Below are 24,342 nucleotides of genomic sequence, written 5' to 3'. Positions count from 1 at the left end.
TGAGCCGTCAGCCCAGAGCCCGACGCGGGGCTCGAACCCACGGACCACGAGATCGTGACCTGGCTGAAGTCGGACGCTTAACCGACTGCGCCACCCAGGCGCCCCTCTTTCTTCTTTTTTTAAGTTTATTGACACGTGTGGCAGAGGAGAGGGGAAGAAAGAGAGGGAGGCAGAGAATCCCGAGCAGGCTCCATGCTGTCAGCGCAGAGCCCGATGCGGGGCTGGAACTCGCAAACCGTGAAATCATGACCTGAGCCCAAACCAAGAGTCGGATGCTTAACTGACTGAGCCACTCAGGCGCCCCCAAAGAACAGGTAATTCTGATGATATTCTAATAATTACAAAGCGTAAAAACAGAAAGCTTCACAATTGATTCTACGAGGTTATAAATGGTGTGATAACTAACTTGGACAAAGACAGGGAAAACATATACAAAAGAGTGCACAGATATAAAAATCCTGAATGAAACACTAGTAATAAATTCACCACCATAGACCACTGATACTATACCATAATCAAGGGGAATTTATTCCAGGAATCAGTGATGGTTACACATCAGGGAAGCTATGATGAACTTCACATTGAAATCCTCAAAGAAAAGAAAATGTGATTACTTCAGTGAACACTGGGGGGAAAAAAGCAGACAAAAGTAACTTCAATATGTGCCTTCTAAAAATCTCTTAGCGGGAGCCACAGAGGAACATAGTAATGACAATTTTCCAAACATCATCAGCAAAGTCAATACATTACTCATCTAGGGGGAATCAGACATGAATTGAAGTAGGGATATGATTGACCGGGAAGTCCCAGTATCTTAACGAGACACAATCTTTCTGAATAAATCTGCGGATATCATGGCTTGTCAGTCAAGATCCCAGCACTGTCCAAGTCAAGCATGCTTTCCCACAACCATTCTTGAAGTAATCCTTTGCTTATGTATTGACTCCAATGGCCAAATAGGACTTTCTAGTGTAAGAGAAGGCCTATGGATGAGGTCCATGTCTTGGCTGACCACCGTTTCCTTGATCAAGTTATCTAGTCTTAACGTAACTGTGTGTTGTTTTAAACTAATTATCAATTGGGGCGCCTGGGTGGCACAGTTGGTTAAGCGTCCGACTTCAGCCAGGTCACGATCTCGCCGTCCAGGAGTTCGAGCCCCGCGTCAGGCTCTGGGCTGATGGCTCGGAGCCTGGAGCCTGTTTCGGATTCTGTGTCTCCCTCTCTCTCTGCCCCTCCCCCGTTCATGCTCTGTCTCTCTCTGTCCCAAAAAAATAAATAAACGTTGAAAAAAAAATTTAAACTAATTATCAATTGACAAGATCTACTTTTCTTCCCCATTGCTTTCCTTTTTCAGAAAGGTATTTGTTTTGGGGGGCAGCTGGTTGGCTCAGTCGGTTAAGCATCTGACTCTTGATTTTGGCTCAGGTCACGATCTCACGGTTTGTGAGACAGAGCCCCACGCAGGGCTCTGGGCTGACAGTACTGAGCCTACTTGGGATTCTCTCTCTCTCCCTCTCTCTTCCCCTCCCCCCACCTCTCTCACACACAAAATAAATGAACATTAAAAAAGAAATAAAATAGGGGTGCCTGGGTGGCTCAGTTGGGTAGGCATCTGACTTCGGCTCTGGTCATGATCTCACGGTTCGTGGGTTCGAGCCCCACGTCGGGCTCTGTGCTGACCGCTCAGAGCCTGGAGCCTGCTTCGGATTCTGTGTCTCCCTCTCTCTCTCTGCCCCTCCCCCACTCACGCTCTGTCTGTCTATCTCTCTCAAAAATAAACAATAAAAAAAATTAAAATTAAACAGTTAAAAAAAAGAATGAGTGGTGTCCTTATATAAACAGGGACACAGAGGTAGACGCCCAGGGAGAATGCCAAGTGGTGGTGGAGACAGAGATTGGGATTATGTGGCCACAAAAGAAGGAATATCACGGACTGCAGGCAGCCACCAGGAGCTAGGAGAGAAGCATGGAACAGATTCCCCCTCTGAGCCCCCAAGAGGGAACCAATCCTGCTAAGTCCTTGATTGGAGACATCGTGCCTCCAGAACTATGAAAGAATGACCTTCTGTGGTTTCAAGCCATCAAGGTTGTGGTAACTTGTCACAGCAGCCATAGGGAACTCAGACAGGTGCATGCTATCCGTGTGATTTTGATAGTGACCTTGATCATCTGGTTGAGGGAGCGTTGCCAGTTTTCTCCACTTTAAAGTGACCAATCCCCCACCCCGCCCCCACTGTTGCAGACTGTGCCCTTTGGAAGGAAGTCACTGGGCACAGCCCCCTTAGGGAGTGAGAAAGGATGCTTTCCATCACAAGGAGGCTTTGTTGCTGTTGTGAAAGCGATTTCTGCCTCCAGTATATTCACATATGGTATTACCAATGTAAAGGACTGGAATTATCTGTTGAAGAACTTGTCCGTAGCAACTTTGTTAAATCCCCTTATGAATTCTATTGGCTTTCTTTCCCATTTGCTTAATTTGGATCGTGTGTAATTGTAACTGCAATTGTAATGCTTTGGCCTCTCTCTGTCTCTCTCTCTCTCTCTCTCTCTATATATATATATAAATCTATACACACACACATATATATCACACTTCCGTTCCACGTCTGGTTATATTGGCCAAGGCTCCGGAATACTAGTAAAGAACGGCCGTGATTGGAGAGTCAGCGTATATCCTAGGGTTTTTGTCTATTGGGACCCTCACCTCCTCCTCCACTTTCCTGCATGTAATTCTGGTGAGACTATTACCAATCACAGAGCCCAACCCTTTGGAGACAGGCCTGAGCGCATGGTCCAGGTCTAGGCAAACATTAGACCCTCTTTTCCTTCCCCGGGATGATTTTCCCAAAAGTGGGCAAGAAACCTCCATCTGACCACTCAAGTTTTCTCTCTGGTTTTTGTCTGTTTATTTGTTTGGAGCTAGAAGAGAGAGGGCCTTATTATCTGGTTTACGGGGTGGGAAAGAAAGGGGTGAGGGTTCCCAGAGGCAGCTCTGCCCAGCACAGGAAAAGAGAGGCTGCCTATGTAGAAAAAAATGAAACCAAGGAGAGAATCAAAACCGGTGGGAAGACGAGGGAAGACGAGGAGAGATGGGGGACAGGGAGAACACTAAAGACCTTGATTTAAAATCCCTGCATCCAAACTGCCTGGCTTGGGGAGCCCCAAACTTTATGCTTTCCATTTTCTTTGCTTCAGTTGGATCGTTTCTGCAAGAGAAAGAATTTCCACTATTACAGAAATCACCCTATCCTGGTAACTAACGTCTGCGGGGCAAGGATCGTGTACCAGACTGAAGGCACGTCGTTCACCGACACAACCTCGTTTCATCCTCACCAGAACCAGCGGTGGAGAAACTATTCCGAGTTTACAGAGGAGGCAACGGAGGGTCTAGGAGGCAAGCAAGTTGCTCTGCTCTCCCGGGGACCACGCGGCAGGTGTCCCTCAAATCCTCCTTTGTGGACGAAAAGGTCCTGGTTCTCCCACTTCAGGCTGATTCAGGATAAATACCCAAGAAGCCCGGCCGAACGGGAATCGTTCTGTTTGGGAAATGTGGGCTTGTCGCTCTATTCTGGTGGATTCTAAGTTCTGTAACACAGTTGGTGGGGGGAAAGGGAGAACGTCAATTCCAAACCCAGCCTCAAAGGCGGGTGCTGGGCGCACTCCGCAGAGCGGGGGCCACCAAAGCCCAGGTGCCCGCCAGGGCGCGCCCCCAGCCCGCGCCCCTGGCTGGCCGCCAGCCCCGTCCCGGAGCGAGGACTTGAGGTCCTTCCTGGCCGCACGTTTCAGAACCTGAAACCCCCGGGGCAGGCGGAGGGCCGGGGCGAGCCCTCCGGAACGCTTTCTGGGTGTTTCCAGAGCTTTTGCAAACGCTGCCTTCCCGGCAGGAGTCGCGTCCGCAGCGGTGCAGGGGTGCAAGGGAGGCGCCCAAGGTCGCGTCCGGGCAGGGGGCGCGCACGGCGGGGCCCCGGGCTGCGGGCGGGCTCCCGGCGCGCGGCGGGAGGTCTGGGGCGGGGACTGGAGTGGGGGCGGCACTGCGCCCTCCAGGAGGCAGTCTCCAAGCTCTCCGGCCGCAGAACTCCGGGCGCATGGAGGCTATAGAGGTGTCCGAGCCGAGCGGCCAGGGGGCCACCCCCGAGCGTCGTGGGCCTCGCTGCCAGCTTCTGCCCGGCTTCCGAGAGGAGCTGCGGGCGCTCCTGATTCTGGCGGGCCCCGCGGTGAGTAAGGTAGCCTCCGTCGGAGGCTGGGCCCGGCGGGTCGGGGGCCCGGCACGCGTGTCGCCCCGGGTGACCTAGGGGGGAGGCAGGGGGTCAGAGCGAGCTGGCGGCAGACGCGCGGGCGCCCGGGGACTCGGTGCCCAGAGCCGCGCGGGCGCGCGTCCCGGTGCCTCCGCGTGCGTCCCGGGTCGCGCTCTGCACCGTCCCGGGGGCCCGACCCGCCGGGCACAGGTGGCGCAGCTGGCCCCCGCCCGGGCATGGGGAGACCCGAGGGAACCGGGACCCGCTGGCCTAAAGGCGCTCCACGGGTGCCTTCCCTGGGGGAGGATTCCAGCGAAGCAAGCCGGTTCCCGAACCGCAGAACATTCGGGGAATCTGGTTGGCTTGAAAACTAGCTGTCGAGTCGGGATTTCAGGTCGCTAAATGGTCTCGAGGCAGGGAGGAGGAAGGTGAATTGCCCGTCTCTCTTGGGTTTAGATCTCCGGACCCTTCGGGATTATTGTCACCCTCTGCACGAGGAAACCAGAGGCATCGTGTCTCACTCTCCTCCCCCGTTATTGTGTGTGTTAAAGACGTAGAAAGTTTTTAATGTGGTTCTCTGTGGGGCTGAGGTTTTTTTCTTATTCTAAGGTTAGGGCTTTTTCTGCGTTGTCTATTTAAAAGTAATGTGGGTTTTGAAAGCCACAGGAACCACAGAAAAATGTAATCCCAGCCCTGTTCTCCTGACAGTTTGGGTGGTTTTCAAGTGAACCGAGTAAGAGTCATTTCATTGGACAAGAAGAACCAGTTGGGGTTTCAAGGCGGGAATAAGCTTTTGGCCACTTGGTAGGAGTTCTGCACCTGCACCGGCTAAGGCGGTCACGTGGCACTTCCTGGCGTGGTGACATCACTGGTTGAGGGATCTCATGATACCTGCTGTGGTGTGCCTGGGGGCAAGAGTAATGCCAGGGATAAAGCCGTGGAATGAAATTCTATCTTAGCAGGAAGGTGTTTGTGAACCTCTTCTTGGAGAATGGAGAGAGAGAATGCGTGGTTTGGAATCTCTGTATCTGGGGGGCTATTCCCTGCTTTGATCTCAGAAGGCAGGTTGGGAAACAACCTCTTCTAGCTTTTGTTTATTCATCCCTAAAATAAGGATAGAAATCTGGGCTTTGGCTCAATGTGCTGTCAGACTTGCTGTGAGAAAAGGCTTCTATAAGGCTGTTATTGCTCTAATAATACAACACCACAAGGCGGCTTGCTGAGACCTAGCCTCTCCCAGGACAAGTCCTTCGTTTCTCTGGTCCCCACTGAAACCTGGTCTCCCTTGATGTAGGGGGACCTTCCGGGTCTCTAGGGATCAGCACTAGCCTGAGTTGTTGACCTGTTGGGCCCTTTGTGTTTGTTGGAACCCCTGTGTGTTTGCATGTATATGACTGTGTTAATTACCGATACAATGTATATTCCTTACAGACAAAAATAGAAAACCAGGACAAAGAAGGTAACAAAAACACTCTGAAACTTCCCCACCCAGGCAATTTGGGAATTTCCTTCCAGCCCTTTGGGTGGGGGTTTGTACTGACTGCTTTACCCAATGTATATTACTTACAGACAAAAGTAGAAAACCAGGACAAAGAAGGTAACAAAAACACTCTGAAATTTCCCCACCCAGGCAATTTGGGAATTTCCTTCCAGTCCTTTGGGTGGGGGTTTGTATGTGACTGCTTTACCCAAAGAGGTCATACAGTGCTGTCACTCATTATTTAGTCTCTTTCCACACTCAGTGTCCCATACTAAGGCTCCACCATCAATTAGGTAGGATGCCTGGTCTGAATCTCCTCTTTGTGATTTTGTCTCTCCCATTGACTGCCTCCCTTCCAGCCTGTCATATTAACATGGATCCAAGATAGTATCGAGGCCCAGGTATTAGGACTGACTTCTCTTCCACTCCAAATGAACTTCAGATGAGGCCTGTAAGGAGAGAATATGCCTAACGCAAGGGAACAAGGTGCATATCAGAAAACATGTTGGTGCATGTTCCATTTATTCTGCAGAAAACGTATTTGTGAGGGAGGGAGGCGGTGGTTGAAACTACCTAGCCTTGGGCTTTTCTACTTTGTCTTTGTCATTAGCATTTTATCTTCACTGCCAGGCTGAGTCAGAGTCCTGAAAAATAATCCCAAGGGGGGATTGCCTGCTCTCTAGGAGCATGGGCTGTGCGCAGCATTGCCGAGGGTGGAAAAGAAGGGGGGAATCGCCTGGACCCAAACTGAGCGAGTTTGTTCCCATCTGTGTGGAGAAAGGAATACTTGAGAGGGAGCTGGAGAACGTTCTAGGGCTGCAGGGCAGAACGACAGAGCAAGCCCCGCACGGTGAGTGGCGTCTGGACAGACAGGCTGGATGGCAGTCGGGAGAGACACCAGACCTGCAGGCTGATGGTTTGATTTTCATCCTATAGGCAGTGGGGAAATAATCAGCGGGCAGTACTTAGTGACGCATGTAGGATTCGGCAGGAGCAAGCTTCCAGAAGGCAGAAGACAATCTAGGCTTGGCTGATGAAGGTCTAAAAGAGTGGGAGGCATCTCAAAGGGTGATGGGCATGAGGGGAAGGGAGTGGTCCAGGACCCTCCTCCATTGTCCCCTCCCTCACCCAGGCCTAGCTGTCTCTCCGCCAGATGGACCTGCTCACCTCCCCTCCTCCGCACTCCAGGTCTGGGCCACTACCGCCTCCAGCTTGTGTCTCCCTCTTAGGTTGGCCCCACTGCTCCACTTGGAGCCACCAAACTCCTCTTCAGATGTGCTGTGTGAGCTTGTCCCCTTCCTTCTTTGGTCTCCGTGAGGCCCTCCAGTCTCTCGTTTCAGTCTCCCACTGGTCCTTCACCCAGCCTCCTTTCAGTGCCCCAGCCTTGCCTCAGACCCCACACCCTCCTGCCACTCGGCGTTTCCTCTGCCTGGAACGTTCTCCCCAGACAGACCGCCCACCTTCACCATTCAGGTTTCAGCTGAACTTCATTTCTCCCAGAACCTTCTCGGACTCCCAGGCTGTGCTCTTGGAGCTCCTGCCTCCTTTGTAGCACCAATCATGTGTCCCTGGCAGTGTTATTCCACGACGAACATCTTTCTGTGCTACGCGGCGGGTTCCATTGGTGTAGGAATGGAGCGGATGGTGTTCATGTTACTTCCGTCCGTCTCCCTAGTGCTTGGCGTGTACTTGGTGCTCCAAAGATGTTGACCCCAGTTGACCATCTGGGAGTCCGGTGACTTGCGTCCTACCTCTGTTACTAACCAGCTGTGTGACTTGGGGCTGGTGGCTCAGCCTGCCTGCCTGGATTTCCTCGGGTGTCAAAGAAGAGGCCGTAGCCAACGACCTCGGAGGCTCCTTCCAGTGCTGGCCTTTCGCTACAGGAGTAAGCTTTCAGGCATCCTTTTGGGGGGGGGGGGTAAGACCAGGGCCTTCTAGAACTGTCTCGTATGGCACACTGGACAGGCTCACACCCATTGCCTCCCTGGCATCTGGCCCTGGAGAGCACCCTTCCAAAGCGGCCACATAGCAAGAGTTCGGTTTGTCTGGCCGAAGAATGAGCAGGGCCTCCGTGGCAGGAAGAAACAGATGCCACTTGTTTTTTGCTTTTTTTTTAATTAACTAAATTAAATCAATTTTTATTTAAACCCAAGTTAATATATAGCGGGATAATGGCTTCAGGAATAAAACTTAGCGATTCATCGCTTCCACGTAACACCCGGCGTTCATCCCAACAAGTGCCCTCCTTAGTACCCATCACTGTTTAGCCACCCCCCGCCCACTAGTTTGGGCATTTCCTTTTTTTTTTCTTTTTTAATGTTTATTTAGTTTTGAGAGAGGGAGACCATGTGAGCAGGGGAGGGGCAGAGAGAGAGGGAGACACAGAATCCGAAGCGGGCTCCAGGCTCTGAGCTGTCAGCGCAGAGCCCGACGTGGGGCTCGAACTCATGAACTCCTGAACCGTGAGATCATGACCTGAGTTGAAGTCGGACGTGTAACCGACTGAGCCACCCAGGCGCCCCCAGTTTGGCCATTTCTATTGTGCATTTGACTACATGTAGCCATTGCCAGTCATGCTGTCGTGGAGACAGCAGCCCCTGAGGCACCCGGGGGAACAAACCTGTGTCCGGAATTGGTTAATTCCCCAGGCACAGCAACATGCCGTGTGATGGGACAATTTGGGAGGATCTTGTCCTTGACCAACACGTCTTGACTGGGTGTGCATGGGGTGGGCGTTGGGGTGTCGAAACGCAGATCTCACAGCCCTGCTGATGTCCGGAATCAGTCTCTTAAGCTAGGGGCCAGGTGTTAGCTTTCTGATAAATATCCCCAGGTGATCCTTTAATTTTTTAAAAATTTTTGTTGAATTTATTTATTTTGAGGGAGAGAGAGTGAGCACAGGGAAGGGGCCAAGAGAGAGACAGAGAGAGAGGATCCCAAGCAGGCTCTACTCTGTCAGCATAGAGCCCAATGCGGGGCTTGAACTAACAACCATGAGATCATGACCTGAGCCGAAATCAAGAGTTGGACCCTTAACCCACTGAGCCACCCAGGCACCCCCCTCAGGTGATCCTTTGTGTAGGGACCACAGCCATGGTCAAGAGCTCACCCAAAGGGCTTAAAACCAGGATATAAACATTATGCGGTTAACAAACATCAACCCTGGAGCCAGGATCCTCCTGGGACTGAAGGTCACAAATGGCTGCTGTGTTGGGCGACCTGAACCCCATGTTACTGCCATGACCCCAGCAAGTGTTCGGTGGGCTCAACACTGCATCTCACGTGGGTTAGCTGAACTCAGCTAGACTTCCTGGCCTTTTCATCTAAGAAACATAACTATTCCTGCTGGTGGACGGGACACTTGCCCTACAAAAATGCCCATTCCCTGCCCAACTACAAAAGGCGTTCTGTGTAGCATGATCAGTCAGAGCAGAATTGGGAAAGTGGCCCAGAGGCCTGATGATAGATGGGACTGAGCACGTTTTTACGTGAAGCCACGGGAAACAGCTCACATGTGGCCTGTGGGGGGACTGGGCACTGTGTCGTAGAAATAACGTTCCCTGGAAAAGAGGAAAACAGATTCTGTGATACAGCCATTTGCCACTGTTTACATGCACGGAGGCTGAGAAGTTAGTGACCGTGATACTGAGTTCACTAAAAAAAAAAAAAAAGGACCCCATGATCTTTAAAGTTCTATAAATTCACAGTCAAAGAGACAGCAAGGTCCCCTGGACGGAACCACAGAGAACATCTGTAAGGATGGTGACGAGGCCCAGATCCTGGCCCGTCCCACTGGCACAGGCCTACGGGGGGTACCTTGGCTCTAGGCTTGGGCTCTATAGGATTGGGTTTCTATGCCAACCTTTTTTATTTTCACCCCTGCCCCCAGCTTCTCGTTGTCCCCTGCCTGCTCTTTGGTTTTTGGCTTACTTCTGCAATACGTTTTGAAAGCATCCCTTCTGCTCCATAGCAGAAGGTCCTGTCAGATGAGAAGCTGTGTCACTTGGGGGCCCAAGAAAGATGGAACCTTGTCTGAGGTCTGAGCAGGAGGAGTCCCTTTCCCTTTGCCGATGGGACCAGCACAAGCTCCTCTGTGTCCCATCAGCTTGGAAAGGGGCCCTTGGGGCAGATCCCAGCAGCAGCTGTCAATCCTTAGGCCTCTGTTCTGTCTCCCAGAGAGTGGGGGTGAGAGCACATAAGCCTCCTGGGAAAGAAGGGCTTTCCCGAGAGGTACTCCACTGCTCTGGCGGGTGAGGGTGGGAGGTGTTTTTTAATTTTATTTTTACTTTATTTTTGAGAGAGAGAGAGAGAGAGAGTGGGGGAGCGGGAGAGACCGGGGGAGACACAGAATCCAAAGCAGGCTCCAGGCTCTGAGCTGTCAGCACAGAGCTCGACATAGGGCTCGAACTCGTGAACCGCGAGATCACGACCTGAGTGGAAATCAGAGGTTTAACCAACTGAGCCACCCAGGTGCCCTGGGAGGTGGCTTTAAATTAACCTAAGGAGAAAAAAGAAAGAAAAAAAAATTAACCTAAGGAGATAAGGTAAGTGTCCAAACATCCAGCTGCAACCTTGGGGAGCAAGTCATGGTAGTTCCTGGAATGATGGCTCATTGTTCCAGAAGCTGAATTTGCCCTCCTTTCTGAGCCTTCATAGGATATAAGAATTAAACATGCTTGGCAGATTGGGGATGTCTCTTCCCAAGATTCCAGAGCCCGCTGACCTTCCAGCAGGATAACCTCGTGTCTGCCTTAGGTGTTCCTGCCTGTGGAACTGATTGAAGGCGGCATTCTCTCCAGTCCTCACTAGGAATTTGGGAGAACAGGGGGGTTATCCCAGAAGGCAGCCTCTGACAACTTCAGAGAATGTACACGTGACGTGCGGCCTGAGACTCTGCAGTGAAAAATCAATTTAAAAAGCTAGAAAGTTTTCAGAAATGTGATTGTGGGGGCGCCTGGCTGGCTCCAAGGGTTGGACTTCCACTCAGGTCACGATCTCATGGTTCGTGAGTTCGAGCCCGCATGGGACTCTGTGCTGACAGCTCAGAACCTGGAGCCTGCTTCGGATTCTGTGCCTCTCTCTCTCTCTCTCTCTCTCTCTCTCTCTCTCTCTTTGCCCTTCCCCTGCGCTCACTCTGTCTCTCTCTCAAAAATAAACAATTAAAAAACGTTTTAAAAATGTGATTCTGGTAGCGGTCGCAGATGAACTTTTTACCATCCTTCTGGAAGCCTACCTGAAGTTGCGTGTTGGCCTGTGAAAGTTGGCAGAGGCCGATACCAGCCAGATTCCGTTACTGGCGTTGATTTGCAGAGGGTGGGGGCGCCCCGACCCCCGCCCCCGGGCCCTCACACCCTCCTTCGGCTGTGACAGTTGGGACACTCACCCGCAACTCCTTTTCTGTCTCTTCCCAGTTCTTGGCCCAGTTGATGGTGTTTCTGATCAGTTTCGTGAGCTCCGTGTTCTGTGGCCACCTGGGGAAGCTGGAACTGGACGCCGTCACCCTTGCGATTGCGGTACGTGGGGGACTTGCCAACACACGTTTCCGAAAGCCGTCTGTCTGAGTTCCCTCTTGCTGCTGTTACGAGGTGTCGCTATTTAATGGCCTAAAACAATCCAGCATATCATATTATGCTGCTGGAGGTCAGAAGTCGCCAAGGGGTTTCACTGGGCTGAAAACACAGTGTTGGTGAGGGCGGTAACCATTTTTCCGTCTGCAGCTATAATTCTTCTTTGCCACGTAACCTCATGTTTTCCGGGGGTTGGGATGGGACATCTTTGGAGGGCCCTTACTCCGCCTCCCACATCAGTAAATTTGTAATCCGTGGCGCTCTGGCCTTCTGTTCTTGGTCCCACATCTGGGAGAAGGGAATCCTAAAGCGGGGGGGGGGGGGGGGGGGGGAGGGGGGGTGAAGTCTGACTTCATCAGGAGAAACTGTGACACCCCCCACCTCCGCCTTGACTTTCATCTCCCTGACACAGAAGTGGAAGATGGAATCCTGGATCCTAGTGTCCAAACCTAAAATTGGGAGGAACCCCAAATCCTCCCTGTATCCTGGATATGAGTCCCCGAAACCAAAGAGAGATGTCATTGACCTCTGCCAGGGGCTAAGTGGCTATGTCTGGCCAAACGACCCTGCCAACTTGTTTGGTTTGGCCAGCGAGGTGTCTCCAGGAAGGTGGATTTGGTGGCTTGTGTGCCCCTGTTCAGCCTCCCCAATTTCCCCTTGGTGCTCTCTGCTAAGGCACACGTCCACCTTACTTAGCCGTTGGTGTTTGCTACCTCGGAACTGGGCAAGACTACTCTGAACCGGGTCTTGGGTATATACGGGTTGTCTTGCTTTCGGGGAACAATGTGAGAAACCCCCAGGCTTAATTATCCCTTTGTGGTTTTAATGTTTGGAAATCTGGGAGGAACAAATGCACCTGGCAAGCCTCTGGCAAAATCTTTTTAGCCAAGCAAGCACAAGAAAGCCTTCCTTGGGGTGCCTGAGGGGCTTGGTTGGTTGACTGTCTGACCTAGGCTCAGGTCATGATCTCACAGTTTGTGAGTTCGAGCCCTGCCTCAGGCTTGCTTCCATCAGTACAGCTTTGGATCCTATGTTTCTCTGTCTCTCTGTCCCTCCCCTGCTCATGCTTGTGCTCACTCTCTCTCTGTCTCTCAAAAATAAGCACTTCAGAAAGAGAAGGAAAGCAAGCTGGTGCTTCTAGGCTGAGTCCAGTTTGGGGCTGTTGTCTCTGTAACCTCCCCGCAGACTCAGGTAGAGGTAACAGGTTCCAGACATCCTGTGACGCCACTCCCTGGTGTTGGGGGTGCTGCCCTGGGCTCCCCAAAGCTCCAGGGACCCTGGGGTTTAGTTGCTGACCCTGGTCAAGACAAGTACACCTGGAAGCCCTCTGGTCTTGGCTTCGGGGGCTTGATTCTGAGCCCTCAGAACCCTTTGGGATATTGTAACAGGCCGTACTTGGCCTTGAGCAGGGGGACTCACCCAGAACTGCCACCCCACCACATTACGTTGCTGTTAAGAAGGATTCACGTTCCTCTGAAGTCAGGAAGCCAAACGCCTGGGATTTAAGAAAGCAAAAGGCTTTGTCGTGACCTCTGGCTGAGACGTTCCCTCTCTCTCAACTCGTGCACGTCCTTTAATTAAAGTGGGGCCAGTGGAGGGGCTCCGGGCGGAGAATGGGGCTGAGTAGGCCGACTGGTGAGGGTTGTCGGAGGCTCGAGGCTGCCTCTGATCAGAGCAGACAGAGAATATGCCTTCCTGTCTCCTTGCGTTTCTTGGCAGATGATCAACGTCACTGGAATCTCGGTGGGCTTTGGCTTATCTTCTGCTTGTGACACCCTCATCTCCCAGGTAAACGGAAGCCCCAGGTGACTCTCACGGTGACCCTGAACATCTTCTCTGGAGCATAGCCGGAAGGTCCCCAGCGGCAGGAAGGGAGGGCCGTGCGCGCGGTGGGGAGGGACTTGCTGACGGCCTGCCCTGTGACGTCTGGCCAGCCGTCAGTTCCACTTTCCGGTGCCTGCTTTTTTTGAAGCGTGGCTGGGTGTCTCGCAGGCTTGTGCACGGCCACCTGACGTTGCCTTTTGACCACACGGGACATTTTGTACGAGTCCCTTTTATGACTTCCCGCATCGTTGAGTCTGGCACGGTCCCCGTGGGTCTCAGACTTGAGCGTCCCTCGGAGCTACCAGCGGGGCTTGCCAGAGTAGGCTGGTGGCATCCTGGTAACTGCTGAACAAGCGGGTCTGGGGTGGGGGAGGGGCAGAGGGCCACGTCTGACCTGCTCTCTGCCAAGTCCCATGGTGGTAACTATTCTCTCTATAGCTAGCTTCAGGCTCCCGTACAGATGTCACTGAACACGTCCCAGGGAGAGATGGCACAGAGTTTTTGGCTTCTGTAGGCCCGTAGGAGCTGGCTTCTGCGTGCACTGACCCTGTTTCGGCAGGTGGGGGGCAGGGCCCGAGATACTGCACGTCTAGTAGGTTGGTTTCCAGCTGATGCAACCCTGACTGGCCTTCAGAATCACACGGAGAGGGGCGCCCGGGTGGCTCAGTCGGTTAAGCATCTTTGGCTCAAGCCATGATCTTGCGGTCCCTGAGTTCAAGTCTCCCCGCGTCGGGCTCTGTGCTGACAGCTCAGGGCCTGGGGCTTCCTTCAGATTCTGTGTCTCTGTCTCTCTCTGTCCCTCCCCCGCTCGTACTCTGTTCTCTCAAAAATAAATAAACATTAAAAACAGGAAAAAAAAGAATCACATGGAGAGCTTTTAAAAGTGATTCATGTGGGGCGCTTGGGTGGCTCAGTCAGTTGAGCACCCGACGTCAGCTCAGGTCATGATCTTGCGGTTCGTGAGTTCAAACCCCACATTCGGCCCGCCACTGTGCGTGCACCACCCACTTCAGATCCTCTGTCCCCTCTCCTTGCCCCTCTCCACTGTGCTCTCTCAAAAATAAATAAACAGCAATGACTGATAACTGGGTCCCACCCTGGACCTGTTAAATCCAGACTCTTTTTTTCTTTAAAGTTGGTTTCTTTATTTGAGATAGAGCAGGAGGGGCAGAGAGAGAGAGAGAGAGAGAGAATGCCAAACAGTCCCTGCACAGTCAGCACAGAGCCCCAGCTGGGGCTCAAACTCATGAACCATGAGCCCACAACCTGAGCGGAAACGAAGAGTCAGACACTCAACCGACTGAGCCACCCAGATGCCCCTAAATGTAGACGATCTTTAGTGGGACCCTGGTGTCAGTGTTTTAAAATTTTTTTTTTTCAACGTTTATTTATTTTTGGGACAGAGAGAGACAGAGCATGAACAGGGGAGGGGCAGAGAGAGGGAGACACAGAATCGGAAACAGGCTCCAGGCTCTGAGCCATCAGCCCAGAGCCTGACGCGGGGCTCGAACTCACGGACCGCGAGATCGTGACCTGGCTGAAGCCGGACGCTTAACCGACTGCGCCACCCAGGCGCCCCTACCCTGGTGTCAGTGTTTTAAAAATGTTCTCCAGGTGGGGTGCCTGGCTGGCACCATGGAGTGTGCTACTTTCTTTTTAATAATGTTTGTTTACTTTGGGAGAGACAGAGTGCGAACGAGGGAGGGGCAGAGAGAGAGGGAGACACAGAATCTAAAGCAGGCTCCAGGCTCTGAGTTGTCAGCAGAGAGCCTGACGCAGGGCTCGAACCCATAAACCGCGAGATCATGATCTGGGCCAAAGTAGGACACTTAACTGACTGAGTCACCCAAGTGCTCCTCTTTTTTTTTTTTATTTTTATTTTTATTAAGTAAACACTATACCCAATGTGGGGCTTGAACTCACCACCCTGGGATTAAAAGTCGCATACTCTGGGCACCTAGATGGCTGAGTTGGTTAAGCGTCCGACTTCGGCTCAGGTCATGATCTCCTGGTTCTTGGGTTCGAGCTCCGCGTCAGGCTCTGTGCTGACAGCTCAGAGCCTGGAGCCTGCTTCAGATTCTGTGTCTCCCTCTCTTTCTGCCCCTCCCTTGCTCGTGCTGTGTCTCTCTCTGTCTCTCTCTCTCTCTCAAAAAATGAGCATTAAAAAAATTTTTTTTAAGGAAATCGAAAAAAAAAGTTCTCCAGGTGATGCAAATGGGTAGTCAAGTCTGAGAACCACTAACGTAAAGAGCGTGGCAGAGTCATGATTGAAGGCCTTTGGGGGGGGTATAGGGGTGCCGTTTCTGTACTCATGCGTTTGTTTGGACCGTGTGCACCTAGACGTATGGGAGCCAGAACTTGAAGCACGTGGGGGTCATCCTGCAGAGGGGCACCTTGGTGCTGCTTCTCTCCTGCTTCCCCTGCTGGGCACTCTTCGTCAACACCCAGAACATTCTGCATCTCTTCAGGCAGGACCCAGCCGTGTCCAGGTAAGATGGGCCCATGCCATGGGGTGGGGGTGGGGATTGGGTCCATCTTGCCAGAAAAACGGCCCTATCCAGGTTCAGCCTCTGGGAATTACAAAGGCCGGCATTATGTAGTGCTTTTCATACATGGCAAGGTCTAGACCCTTCCTTATTTGGGTGACTTCAGGGTACATCGTTTATACTGAAATAAGGTTTGCAAACATCCTCCGCTTGAGATAGGAGTTTAGGGCATTTGTTCACGGTTTTGTGATTCTTGACCCCGGTTGATACTAAAATCACCTGGGTGCCTTTAAAACCCGCCCATGCCCGGTCCCCCTCCCCCGTCGGCGATCCGTTTGAATTGGCCTGCGGTGTGGCAAGGGCATCAGTGTCTTTCAGAGTTCCCCTGAGGATTCTCATGGGCTGATGTGTTTGCCACCTGCTGGTCGAGTTAATCAAGACCTTTAAAACAAGTCCTTGTGCTAGACCCGCGGCGGTGAACCTAGGGGGCGTTTAGCCATGTTGGGAGGCATTTCCGGGGATCAGAACTGGTTACTGGGGCTCTGCAGAGACATCGCGAAACATCTTTCGATGCACAGGTTCCTTCCACGGCAGGGAATTATCTATCTGGCCGTAGTGCCGAGTTGAAAAACCCTTTCCTAGACCTAAAGATTTGGAAGGACCAAGAGAGGCAGTTTTAAGAGGACAAGGTCTAGGTGTCTCTCATTTTCGCGTTTGCTCCAGCAGTCGAAACCCGTTAATTTAGAAAGAGCCAAGAATGGGAAAGATGGTTTTTGTCAGCTTCTCCTACCCACCCTTCCCTCACAGAGACCGCTGTGGCCTTTTTTTGCTTTTCATTGTACAGGCTTACCCAGGACTATGTCATGATCTTCATTCCTGCCCTGCCTGTAAGTTTTCAAGGGTTACAAGGTCCCCTTCTTTTTTTTTTTTTTTTAAGTTTATTTTATTTTGAGAGAGAGCGAGTGAGCCACAACGAGTGGGGAAGGGGCAGAGAGGAGAGACAGGATCCCAAGCAGGTTCTGTGCTGTCAGCGCGGAGCCCGACTCAGGGCTCGGTCCCACGAACCGTGAGATCACGACCTGAGCCGAAATGAGGAGTCGGATGCTTAACTGACTGAGCCACCCAAGCACCCCATGAGGTCCCCTTCTTGGGGTTTACTGGTGGAAGGCACCTGAGCTACCTGTGGGCCCAATGCATTGGGTCAGTCTTCTGTGATTCACACGTGTGACGCTGGCTCCTTTAAGAAGTGGGGTTTTAATTATGCCTGTAAAAGACACAAACGTGTGTCCCTTGAGAGACCCCGGGACCGAGGCGAGTTCAGTGAACCACTGTCTTGAACTTCTGCCGCTGGAGGGGTCTCCAGGATATCCTCCGCGGAAAGGAGTTCAGCCTTTTTTTTTTTTTTTTCTTTTTTCTTCTTTTAGGTAAGGGTAAATTCTCTCCCATGTCAGAACTCCTTAGGGCCTCACTCTGAACCTTTAGATTTTTTTTTCTTCCTTGCTGAGTGTGATCACACACAACCCTAAGTGTATGTTCACGTCTGACACAGAAGCTCGCGGTCAGTGAACAATTAAAACTATTTTACTCCGTTGGGACGGTGGGACTGTGTGGGTTTGCTTGCACTGCCCTGACAACACGCCGCAGACTGGATGGCTTAAACGTTTTCTCACACTACTGGGAGCTGCAAAGTCCGAGATCAAGGTGGTCGCGGGGTTGATACCCTTGGAGGCCTCTCCTTGGCTTGCAGACCACCTCCTGCTTGGCTGCCTCTTCTCGCGGCCATCCCGGTGTCTTCTTATAGACGCGGTGCAGCCGCGGTGTCTCTTGTCTTCTTATAAGGACCTCAGTCCTGTTGGGTTAGAGCTTACGCTAATGGCCTCACGTTCACGTAATCACCTCTTTAAAGACTCCCCAAATACAGCCACGTTGGGGGTTACGTCTTCAACATACGAATTTGGATGGCTGTAATTCAGCCCTTAAAAGTAGCCGTCTGCCGTCACAGTTGGCATTGTGGCTTTTAATTTACCCCGAAGCCTTTCAAGTTTAATGTTCTCGGGGTGTCTGGGTGGCTCGGTTGGTTAAGCACCCAACCCTTGGTTTCTGCTCGGCTCACGAGCTCATGGTTTGTGGGATTGAGCCCCGAGTCAGGTTTTGTGCTGACAGTGCAGGGCCTGCTGGGGGGGGGGGGGGGGGGGTCTCTCTTTCCCGTTCTTTCTCTGCCCCTCCCCCATGTGCACGTGTGCACGCTCTCTCAAAATAAATTTCTGAAAACATTAAAAAAAGATAAAGTTCCGTATTCTTTAGTTACGCCACCAAATAGGACTGTTACTTGGTCTATAAAAGGGGTGCCCCCCCCGAGTTTGCCCAGGGGCCTCCTTTACAGCCCCACTGTCCCCCAGAAGGCTCCTTGTCATACTCCCAAGGAAACTGCTCTCCCAGGCCCTGGGGTCCCTTGGATGCTGTTCACCCATAAGAGATGTTTGGAACGCCCTGGCCTTAGACACCTCGGCTCCCGCCCCCTGTCCCTGTCCCCTTCTGAGACGGCATGCCTCTGCGGGTCCACGGGGGAGCAGAGGGCAGCCAAGCCACGGCTCCCAGCTCCTTGCTACATGGCAAGGCCAAGATGTTAACATTCGTTTCTTCTTCTCTTGTAGGCAATCTTTATTTACACGTTACAAGTTAAATTTTTGCTCAACCAGGTAATGTAGACTCTCCTTTTTTCTTTGGGGGGGGGCGGTTCAAGGGAGTTTATGGCTTTCGGGGATCGGGGCCCTGAAAACACTCATGGATAACGGGGTGGGGAACCTCACCTGCTGGGGGCCACCGAAATACGTTTCCCCGTGTGGTGCGCTCAGGACTTTGGTGTGGAGAAGTTTACGAAGTGAAATCAAGGGAAGGGTATGTTCTTGTTGGCTCTGGAACATTCTTATCTGATTCCCCCTTGGAAATATTGTCATTGGCAGGATCAGGGGTAGCACTAGCGTTCTTTGGCTCCATGCTGTTACCTGGCTCTCTGGAAGTGAAGGGTGTGTGCCTGTGTCCCCCAGAGGGCGCCGGGCAGGCTCCAGGGAGCCAACCTCTCCGCTCCTCTCAGCCTGTCTGAAAGGCCCGGCTCTCCTCAGTGGGGCGTGAAGGCCCACGTCGTAATATGTCAGAACTGTGACCAGCAGCAGGGGCCAAAGCTGTGTGACGGCTGCCCTGGTTCGGTAGGCGTGGATTTACGATGCCAGCGTATGTGGGACCCTTGACTTCCTTCCAGAGGAATCCAGGGAAATGAGGGTCCCGGGCAATGGGTCGTGGCCACGCAGGCAGGCTCTCCAGGGCACGTGCGACTGAGGGCACAAGGGAGGGGAGAGAGAAGGGAGGAGGTTTTCCGTTTATTTAACGTTCTTAAATTTAAGGTATTACCCTGTGGACAAAAACAGCTTCCGAGTCTCCCGTCAGCGTAAGGATGATACACTTGAAGGGTCTGGAAAGGGGCGGAAGTCTGCACGACTGAGCGCTGGCCTGTCTGTCCACTGCCAGCCCGTGGCCTCGTCTGAAGCCACGCGGAGGCGTTAGATGCTCGGGGCTTTCTCCCTGACTGCCAGGCTCCCAGCCAGCATGGGGGCTCCTAGCCACAGGCTCCAGCTTGGCCCAGTGAGGACACTGGGAGTGAAAACCCCTCTCTCAGATACTCTGAGGGACCCGCAGAGACCTACAAAGAGGAGCCTGAAGCTGAGAGGGGCCGAGAGGCTTGAACTGGGTTTGGAGACTACGCGGGGTTCCCAAGGGGTGTTCTGGTCACCGGGACGTGGGAGCACAGAGGCCACGGCCTGGGTGGAGGGGCACAGTGGATGACAGAATCAGAGAGGTGGGCTGGCCCAGGCTCAGCCTTGGTTCTCTGCTGGGGATTTCAGCTGGTGGGGAACCGATTGCTAGGGGGAGAGAGGAGAGTTATGGACGTGGTCCCAACAAAAGATGCTGCAGGTCTGTGATGAGAAAGGATGCCCTACAGAAGCAACGGGAATCGAAACACTGGGGCGGATCCTGTAGAACGAAATGACTCCTTGTCTGCAGGGATCTCTGGAGAGGGAGGGAGTTGCATTTAACCCAGTTTCCGTCTTGGGGCCCAGCCCTTCTGTGACCGTACGATATGTGAGTGTGCAGCTGGTCTGGGGGCAAAGTTAATACAGTTGGGGAGGTGGAAGGAGCCCCAGAGAAAACCGGGGGGTTGCTTAGACTTCTAGGTGGGAGAGAGGTAGACAAGGCGACCCCACTGGCTTCTGCTGACCTTCCTCTGAGGGAAGCTGTCTCTTGCGTGTTCTTTCTTTCCATCTGTGTGCCCAGGGCTTCCCCGTTTATAGCTCTAGTCGCCAGTCTGGAATGCTGCCTCTAGGAGGCACATGCATGTTGCGCACTTGACCTTCTCATTCCCCAGGCCTGCCTCTCCACTTGCCTGCCTTCCTTCCCAGTTAGGGGCCTCGAACACCTTATCTCTGGGGAACCTGCCCTCATCTGGCTCTCCATCTTTTCCTTCACTCTTACGTCCGGTCACTGATGGTCCTGTGGTCCTGCCTCTCTCCAACCTCCAGCCTCAGTTCCTCTCTTCTTCTTCCCTTATCCTTCGGCGGATACTTCCGTAGCATCTTAGCACATTTCCCTGCTGCCAGTCCTTCCCAAGGCCAACCTCACCCCATGCTACTTCTACTCTCTCTACCCGAAAGACTTGTGTGCTCCCCTGCCTCCTTTGCTAAAAACTAATAAGCAGGGTTGCCTGATAAATAAGTGACCCACATAAGTGGTTGGCCACGATCCTTGTCCTGGTCCCTGACCAGGAGACCACTTGAGACAAATACGCAGCATGATGTGGACCATAGCGTGGCTGGATCAGAGGAGTGTGGTTCTCCCCCAGCAAGGGCGGGGGAGAGTTATCATACGATTCTGATGGATGGAGTTTAGGTGCAGTGCAGGGGAAGCCACGTTTTGGTAGGCTCAGAGCAAAGCAGAAGAGGGGTCAATGCCAGGTCCGCCCTGCAAAGTGGACCCACGTCCTCTCTCCTTGGGGACCGGAGAGAGCTCAGATAGATGCGGATTGCTGTGTCCAGAAATCCGTGAGAAGCTCTGCCCCTGAGCTGGAAAATCGAGGCTGCTGCTTTGGGGTGTGAGAGTGACTTCAATCCCCCAGGCAGGAGAGGGATCTTTTATTTTCACCGGTAACGACTTCACATGGCGAGATGTCACAGGGTCCGTGATTTCAGAGAAGCAGGTTTGTCCGAGGGTGAGGAAGCAGTAGGCGTTCAGACGAGGGGCCGGGGTGACACCTTGCAGGTGGGAGAAGCAGCCGGCCTCATCGCGTCTGCGATTCTGATCCCCTGATGCCTTGTACGTCTCCAGCCCGTGTCGTTTTCCTCTCCCTCCTGAAGTCTTAGATTAAGATGCCAAACAGCCCGGACTTCTCTGCCCTGTACTTGTAAGCAGAGCCGGGTGGGATGGAGTCCTTCCCACGCCCCAGCTTTGTGAGGTCATCTTAGATCAGTGTTCCGAACTTCCATTTGGTTGAAAAAGTGCTGAGTTGGTCACCCCCTGTCCAGTGTGGAAGGTGATTTGTTTATACTCCGTCTCGGCCAGTCCTTGTGCTCTGGTAGGCGAACCACTTGGCGGTCCTGCCTGTCTGTTGCCGGGCCCTCTCCTGCCCACGTCCCTGTGTTTCACGCCTCCAGGCGGGGGAGGAGGGGAGGAGGGAGGCAGGAGGCCAGGAGCTGACACCGCGCATCCGGTTGGGTCCTCGTGCTATGCCTGTGGCGCGTGTGCATTTGGGGAGGAAGTGACCACCCTGCTCCCTGGTCTCCAGCATGCGGTGCGGTCTCTCCTCGTTTCAGGGAATCATACTGCCCCAGATCCTCACCGGAGTTGTCGCCAATCTTGTCAACGCCCTCATCAACTATCTGTTTCTCTATCAACTGGATCTCGGGGTGATGTGAGTCCAGCTGATTCTGGGGATGGGAGGCAGGGGGGGACCTGCCTGAGGCTTTTCCAGGGCAGGATGGCAGGGGGGGACCTCTACTTGGTCATGTGTCCCGGTGGGGGTCCCCTCCCTGGGCCGCTCTGGAAAGCACGGTCAGGGACGGACCGCGAGGCTGCTCCGGAAAGAAGATGTGTTTCGGGCTGCCACGGGAGTCCCCGCACGATGGACAGGCACCTGCCCTCACTGGGACCGTTCCTTCCAGGGGGTCGGCACTGGCAAATACCATTTCCCAGTTCACCCTCGTGCTGCTCCTCTTCCTGTACATCCTCTGGAGGAAACTGCACCAAGATATCTGGGGAGGTAAAGTCTGCTGTTCGTTTTCCAGCTCGGACGTGGGTCTTGTCTCGGGTTGAGCTCCAGCCCAGTGGCCCGTGTGTTGGTGATGTGTCTCTGTCCCTGCTGCAGGGTGGTCCCTTGAGTGTCTGCATGACTGGGCCGGCTTCTTTGACCTGGCCTTCCCCGGCATGCTCATGCTGTGCATTGAGTGGTGGGCCTACGAGATCGGGAGCCTACTGAGCGGTCAGTGCGGGGACAGGTGGCGATGGCTGGCGTGGGCACGGGCCCCATCCGGAAGCACGGTGTCAGCTGCCTCTCTCCACCAGGTATCCTCGGCATGGTGGAGCTGGGAGCCCAGTCCGTGGTGTATGAAGTGACCGTCATTTTGTACATGGTGAGTGTCCGGGAGCCGGTCGTGTGGGGGTGCTAGATGGTTCTCTTGAAAAGAGCCCAAAGGGGCGCCTGGGTGGCTCAGTTGGTTAAGCAGCCGACTTCAGCTCAGGTCACGGTCTGTGAGTTCGAGCCCCGCGTTGGGCTCTGGGCTGATGGCTCGGAGCCTGGAGCCTGCTTCCGAGTCTGTGTCTCCCTCTCTCTCTGCCCCTCCCCCGTTCATGCTCTGTCTCTCTCTCTGTCTCAAAAATAAATAAACGTTAAAAAAAAATTTTTTTTTAAATGAAAAGAATCCAAAGAACAAGCGTAGGCATTCATCCCATTAGTAACCTGTGAAACGATACACGAAAGTAAAATTTCATCATAGAGCCAGGTAGGGCCCATCTGGAATGGTGGGGTCTTTCCGGTGAGCTCTGGGGAGTTTGCATGTCCTAGCACTGTTCGGATCTGAAAGATTTTTGTTTAAGCTTCTTTATTTGTGTAGAGAGAGAGGGCATACAAATAGGGGAGGGACAGAGAAAAAGAGGGAGAGAGAGAACCCCAAGCGGAATTCTTGCTGTCAGCGCCAAGCCTGACGTGGGGCTCGGTCCCATGAACCATGAGAACGTGACCCGAGCCGAAATCAAGAGTCAGACACCAGCCAGGCGCCCCCCGGATCTGAAAGACTTGATTTGATTTGCACACTTGCCAGACATGAAGAATCTTTTCCGGTTGTCACAACACAGATAGATGCCTGGGGACAGGTCGGGGGCGCAAAGGGTGATGGCGCTAGGTTCATGGCGTGAGGAGCCGCATTGCCTGGGATGAGCTTGGGTGTGCATCTTTGCGTTTCCTTAAAGTTCCTTTTTACCCGACGCTCCGGGGAAGGGGAAAGGTCGCCGTTTTGGGATTCTGTTTTCTAAACTTGATCCCTTGATGGTCTTTCAGAACAGACTTGCCCTGGGCTCCTGGCAGTCCGTCCTCTGCACGCAGAGGAGGAAACACGATTGTGCGGGATCCTCCCCTGCACACCTTAGAAGCCTTGCCCAAAAGCCCAGTATGCGATGGAGATTCCCATCAGCCTGGGGGCACTCGGCTAGGCAAATGGGAGGTTGCAAATTTGTTTTCTCAGAACTTTTAGGACCAGGTTTTACCACTGAGGTGTATGCCATGATCTCCCGGGTCCCTGTTCCCTGGGGAAGGTGCACGGTTGGGCTGAGAACCGAGCCAAGAGGCAGGGACTTCTCTGCTCCCTGCTCACTCTTCCCTTTTCGTTACGGTATGTCTGCTTTTCATTTTAGATACCTTCAGGCTTCAGTGTGGCCACCAGTATCCGGGTAGGGAATGCGCTGGGCGCTGGAGACATCGAGCAGGCCAAGAAGTCCTCAACTGTCGCCTTGCTGGTCACAGGTGCTTAGGCTCTTCAGTCATTGACTCACCCAAGTGGTCTGTGCCCGGGAAGCCCAGCCTCCTGGTGCCCTGCAGATCTCATTTCTCACTGGTTGTTTCTCTGCTGTTTTTACCTCCAGGAGTCTTTGCTATAACCTTCTGCGTCCTGTTGTTAATTTTTAAGGATCTGGTGGGGTACGTTTTCACTAGCGACCGGTGAGTGTGGACATTTTCTTGAAATGCAAAATTTGCGGTAAAGAAATGGTTGGGTAGATGGATGCCTTCACACTGGGAGGCATCCTGGGGGTGTTGCATCTTGGAGGGTCCCTGAGCCATTTGTAAGATCAGAAACTCACCGGGGGCACCTGGGTGGCTCGGTCGGTTAAGTGGCCAACTTTGGTTCAGGTCGTGATCTCACGGTCCATGGGTTCGAGCTCCACATTGGGCTCTGTGCTGACAGCTCAGAGCCTAAAGGACACTTCAGATTCTGTCTCCCATTCTCTCTGCCTCTCTCCCACTCGTGCTCTGTCTCTCTCACTCTCAAAAATAAATAAACAGGGGCGCCTGGGTGGCTCAGTCGGTTAAGTGGCCGACTTCGGCTCAGGTCATGATCTCGTGGCCCATGAGTTCAAGCCCCGCGTCCAGCTCTGCGCTGACAGCTCAGAGCCTGGAGCCTGTTTCCGATTCTGTGTCTCCCTCTCTCTCTGAC

The 24,342-nt window shown here is 53.0% G+C and overlaps 1 protein-coding gene across 1 annotated transcript in view; it reads left to right on the top strand.

Annotated features, from left to right (window-relative positions):
• Nucleotides 1-4,060: 4,060 nt before the first annotated feature.
• Nucleotides 4,061-24,342, top strand: part of LOC112857091 (multidrug and toxin extrusion protein 1-like) — a 38,868-nt gene continuing 18,586 nt past the window's right edge. Inside the window, exons 1-12 of the mRNA XM_025920381.2 lie at nt 4,061-4,214; nt 11,127-11,228; nt 13,002-13,070; nt 15,447-15,595; nt 16,437-16,479; nt 18,247-18,291; nt 21,454-21,551; nt 21,802-21,899; nt 22,005-22,118; nt 22,202-22,269; nt 23,546-23,654; nt 23,774-23,849. Of these exons, the coding sequence (XP_025776166.1) occupies nt 4,086-4,214; nt 11,127-11,228; nt 13,002-13,070; nt 15,447-15,595; nt 16,437-16,479; nt 18,247-18,291; nt 21,454-21,551; nt 21,802-21,899; nt 22,005-22,118; nt 22,202-22,269; nt 23,546-23,654; nt 23,774-23,849 (1,100 nt within the window). The 5' untranslated portion in view covers nt 4,061-4,085. The remainder of the gene's footprint in view (nt 4,215-11,126; nt 11,229-13,001; nt 13,071-15,446; nt 15,596-16,436; nt 16,480-18,246; nt 18,292-21,453; nt 21,552-21,801; nt 21,900-22,004; nt 22,119-22,201; nt 22,270-23,545; nt 23,655-23,773; nt 23,850-24,342) is intronic.

The sequence above is a fragment of the Puma concolor genome, chromosome E1 (assembly GCF_028749965.1).
Source record: "Puma concolor isolate L17-30 chromosome E1, mPumCon1.1.hap2, whole genome shotgun sequence".
Taxonomy (NCBI): domain Eukaryota; kingdom Metazoa; phylum Chordata; class Mammalia; order Carnivora; family Felidae; genus Puma; species Puma concolor.
The sequence above is the reverse complement of the archived record's forward strand: the minus strand, read 5'-3'. Positions and strand labels throughout refer to the sequence as shown.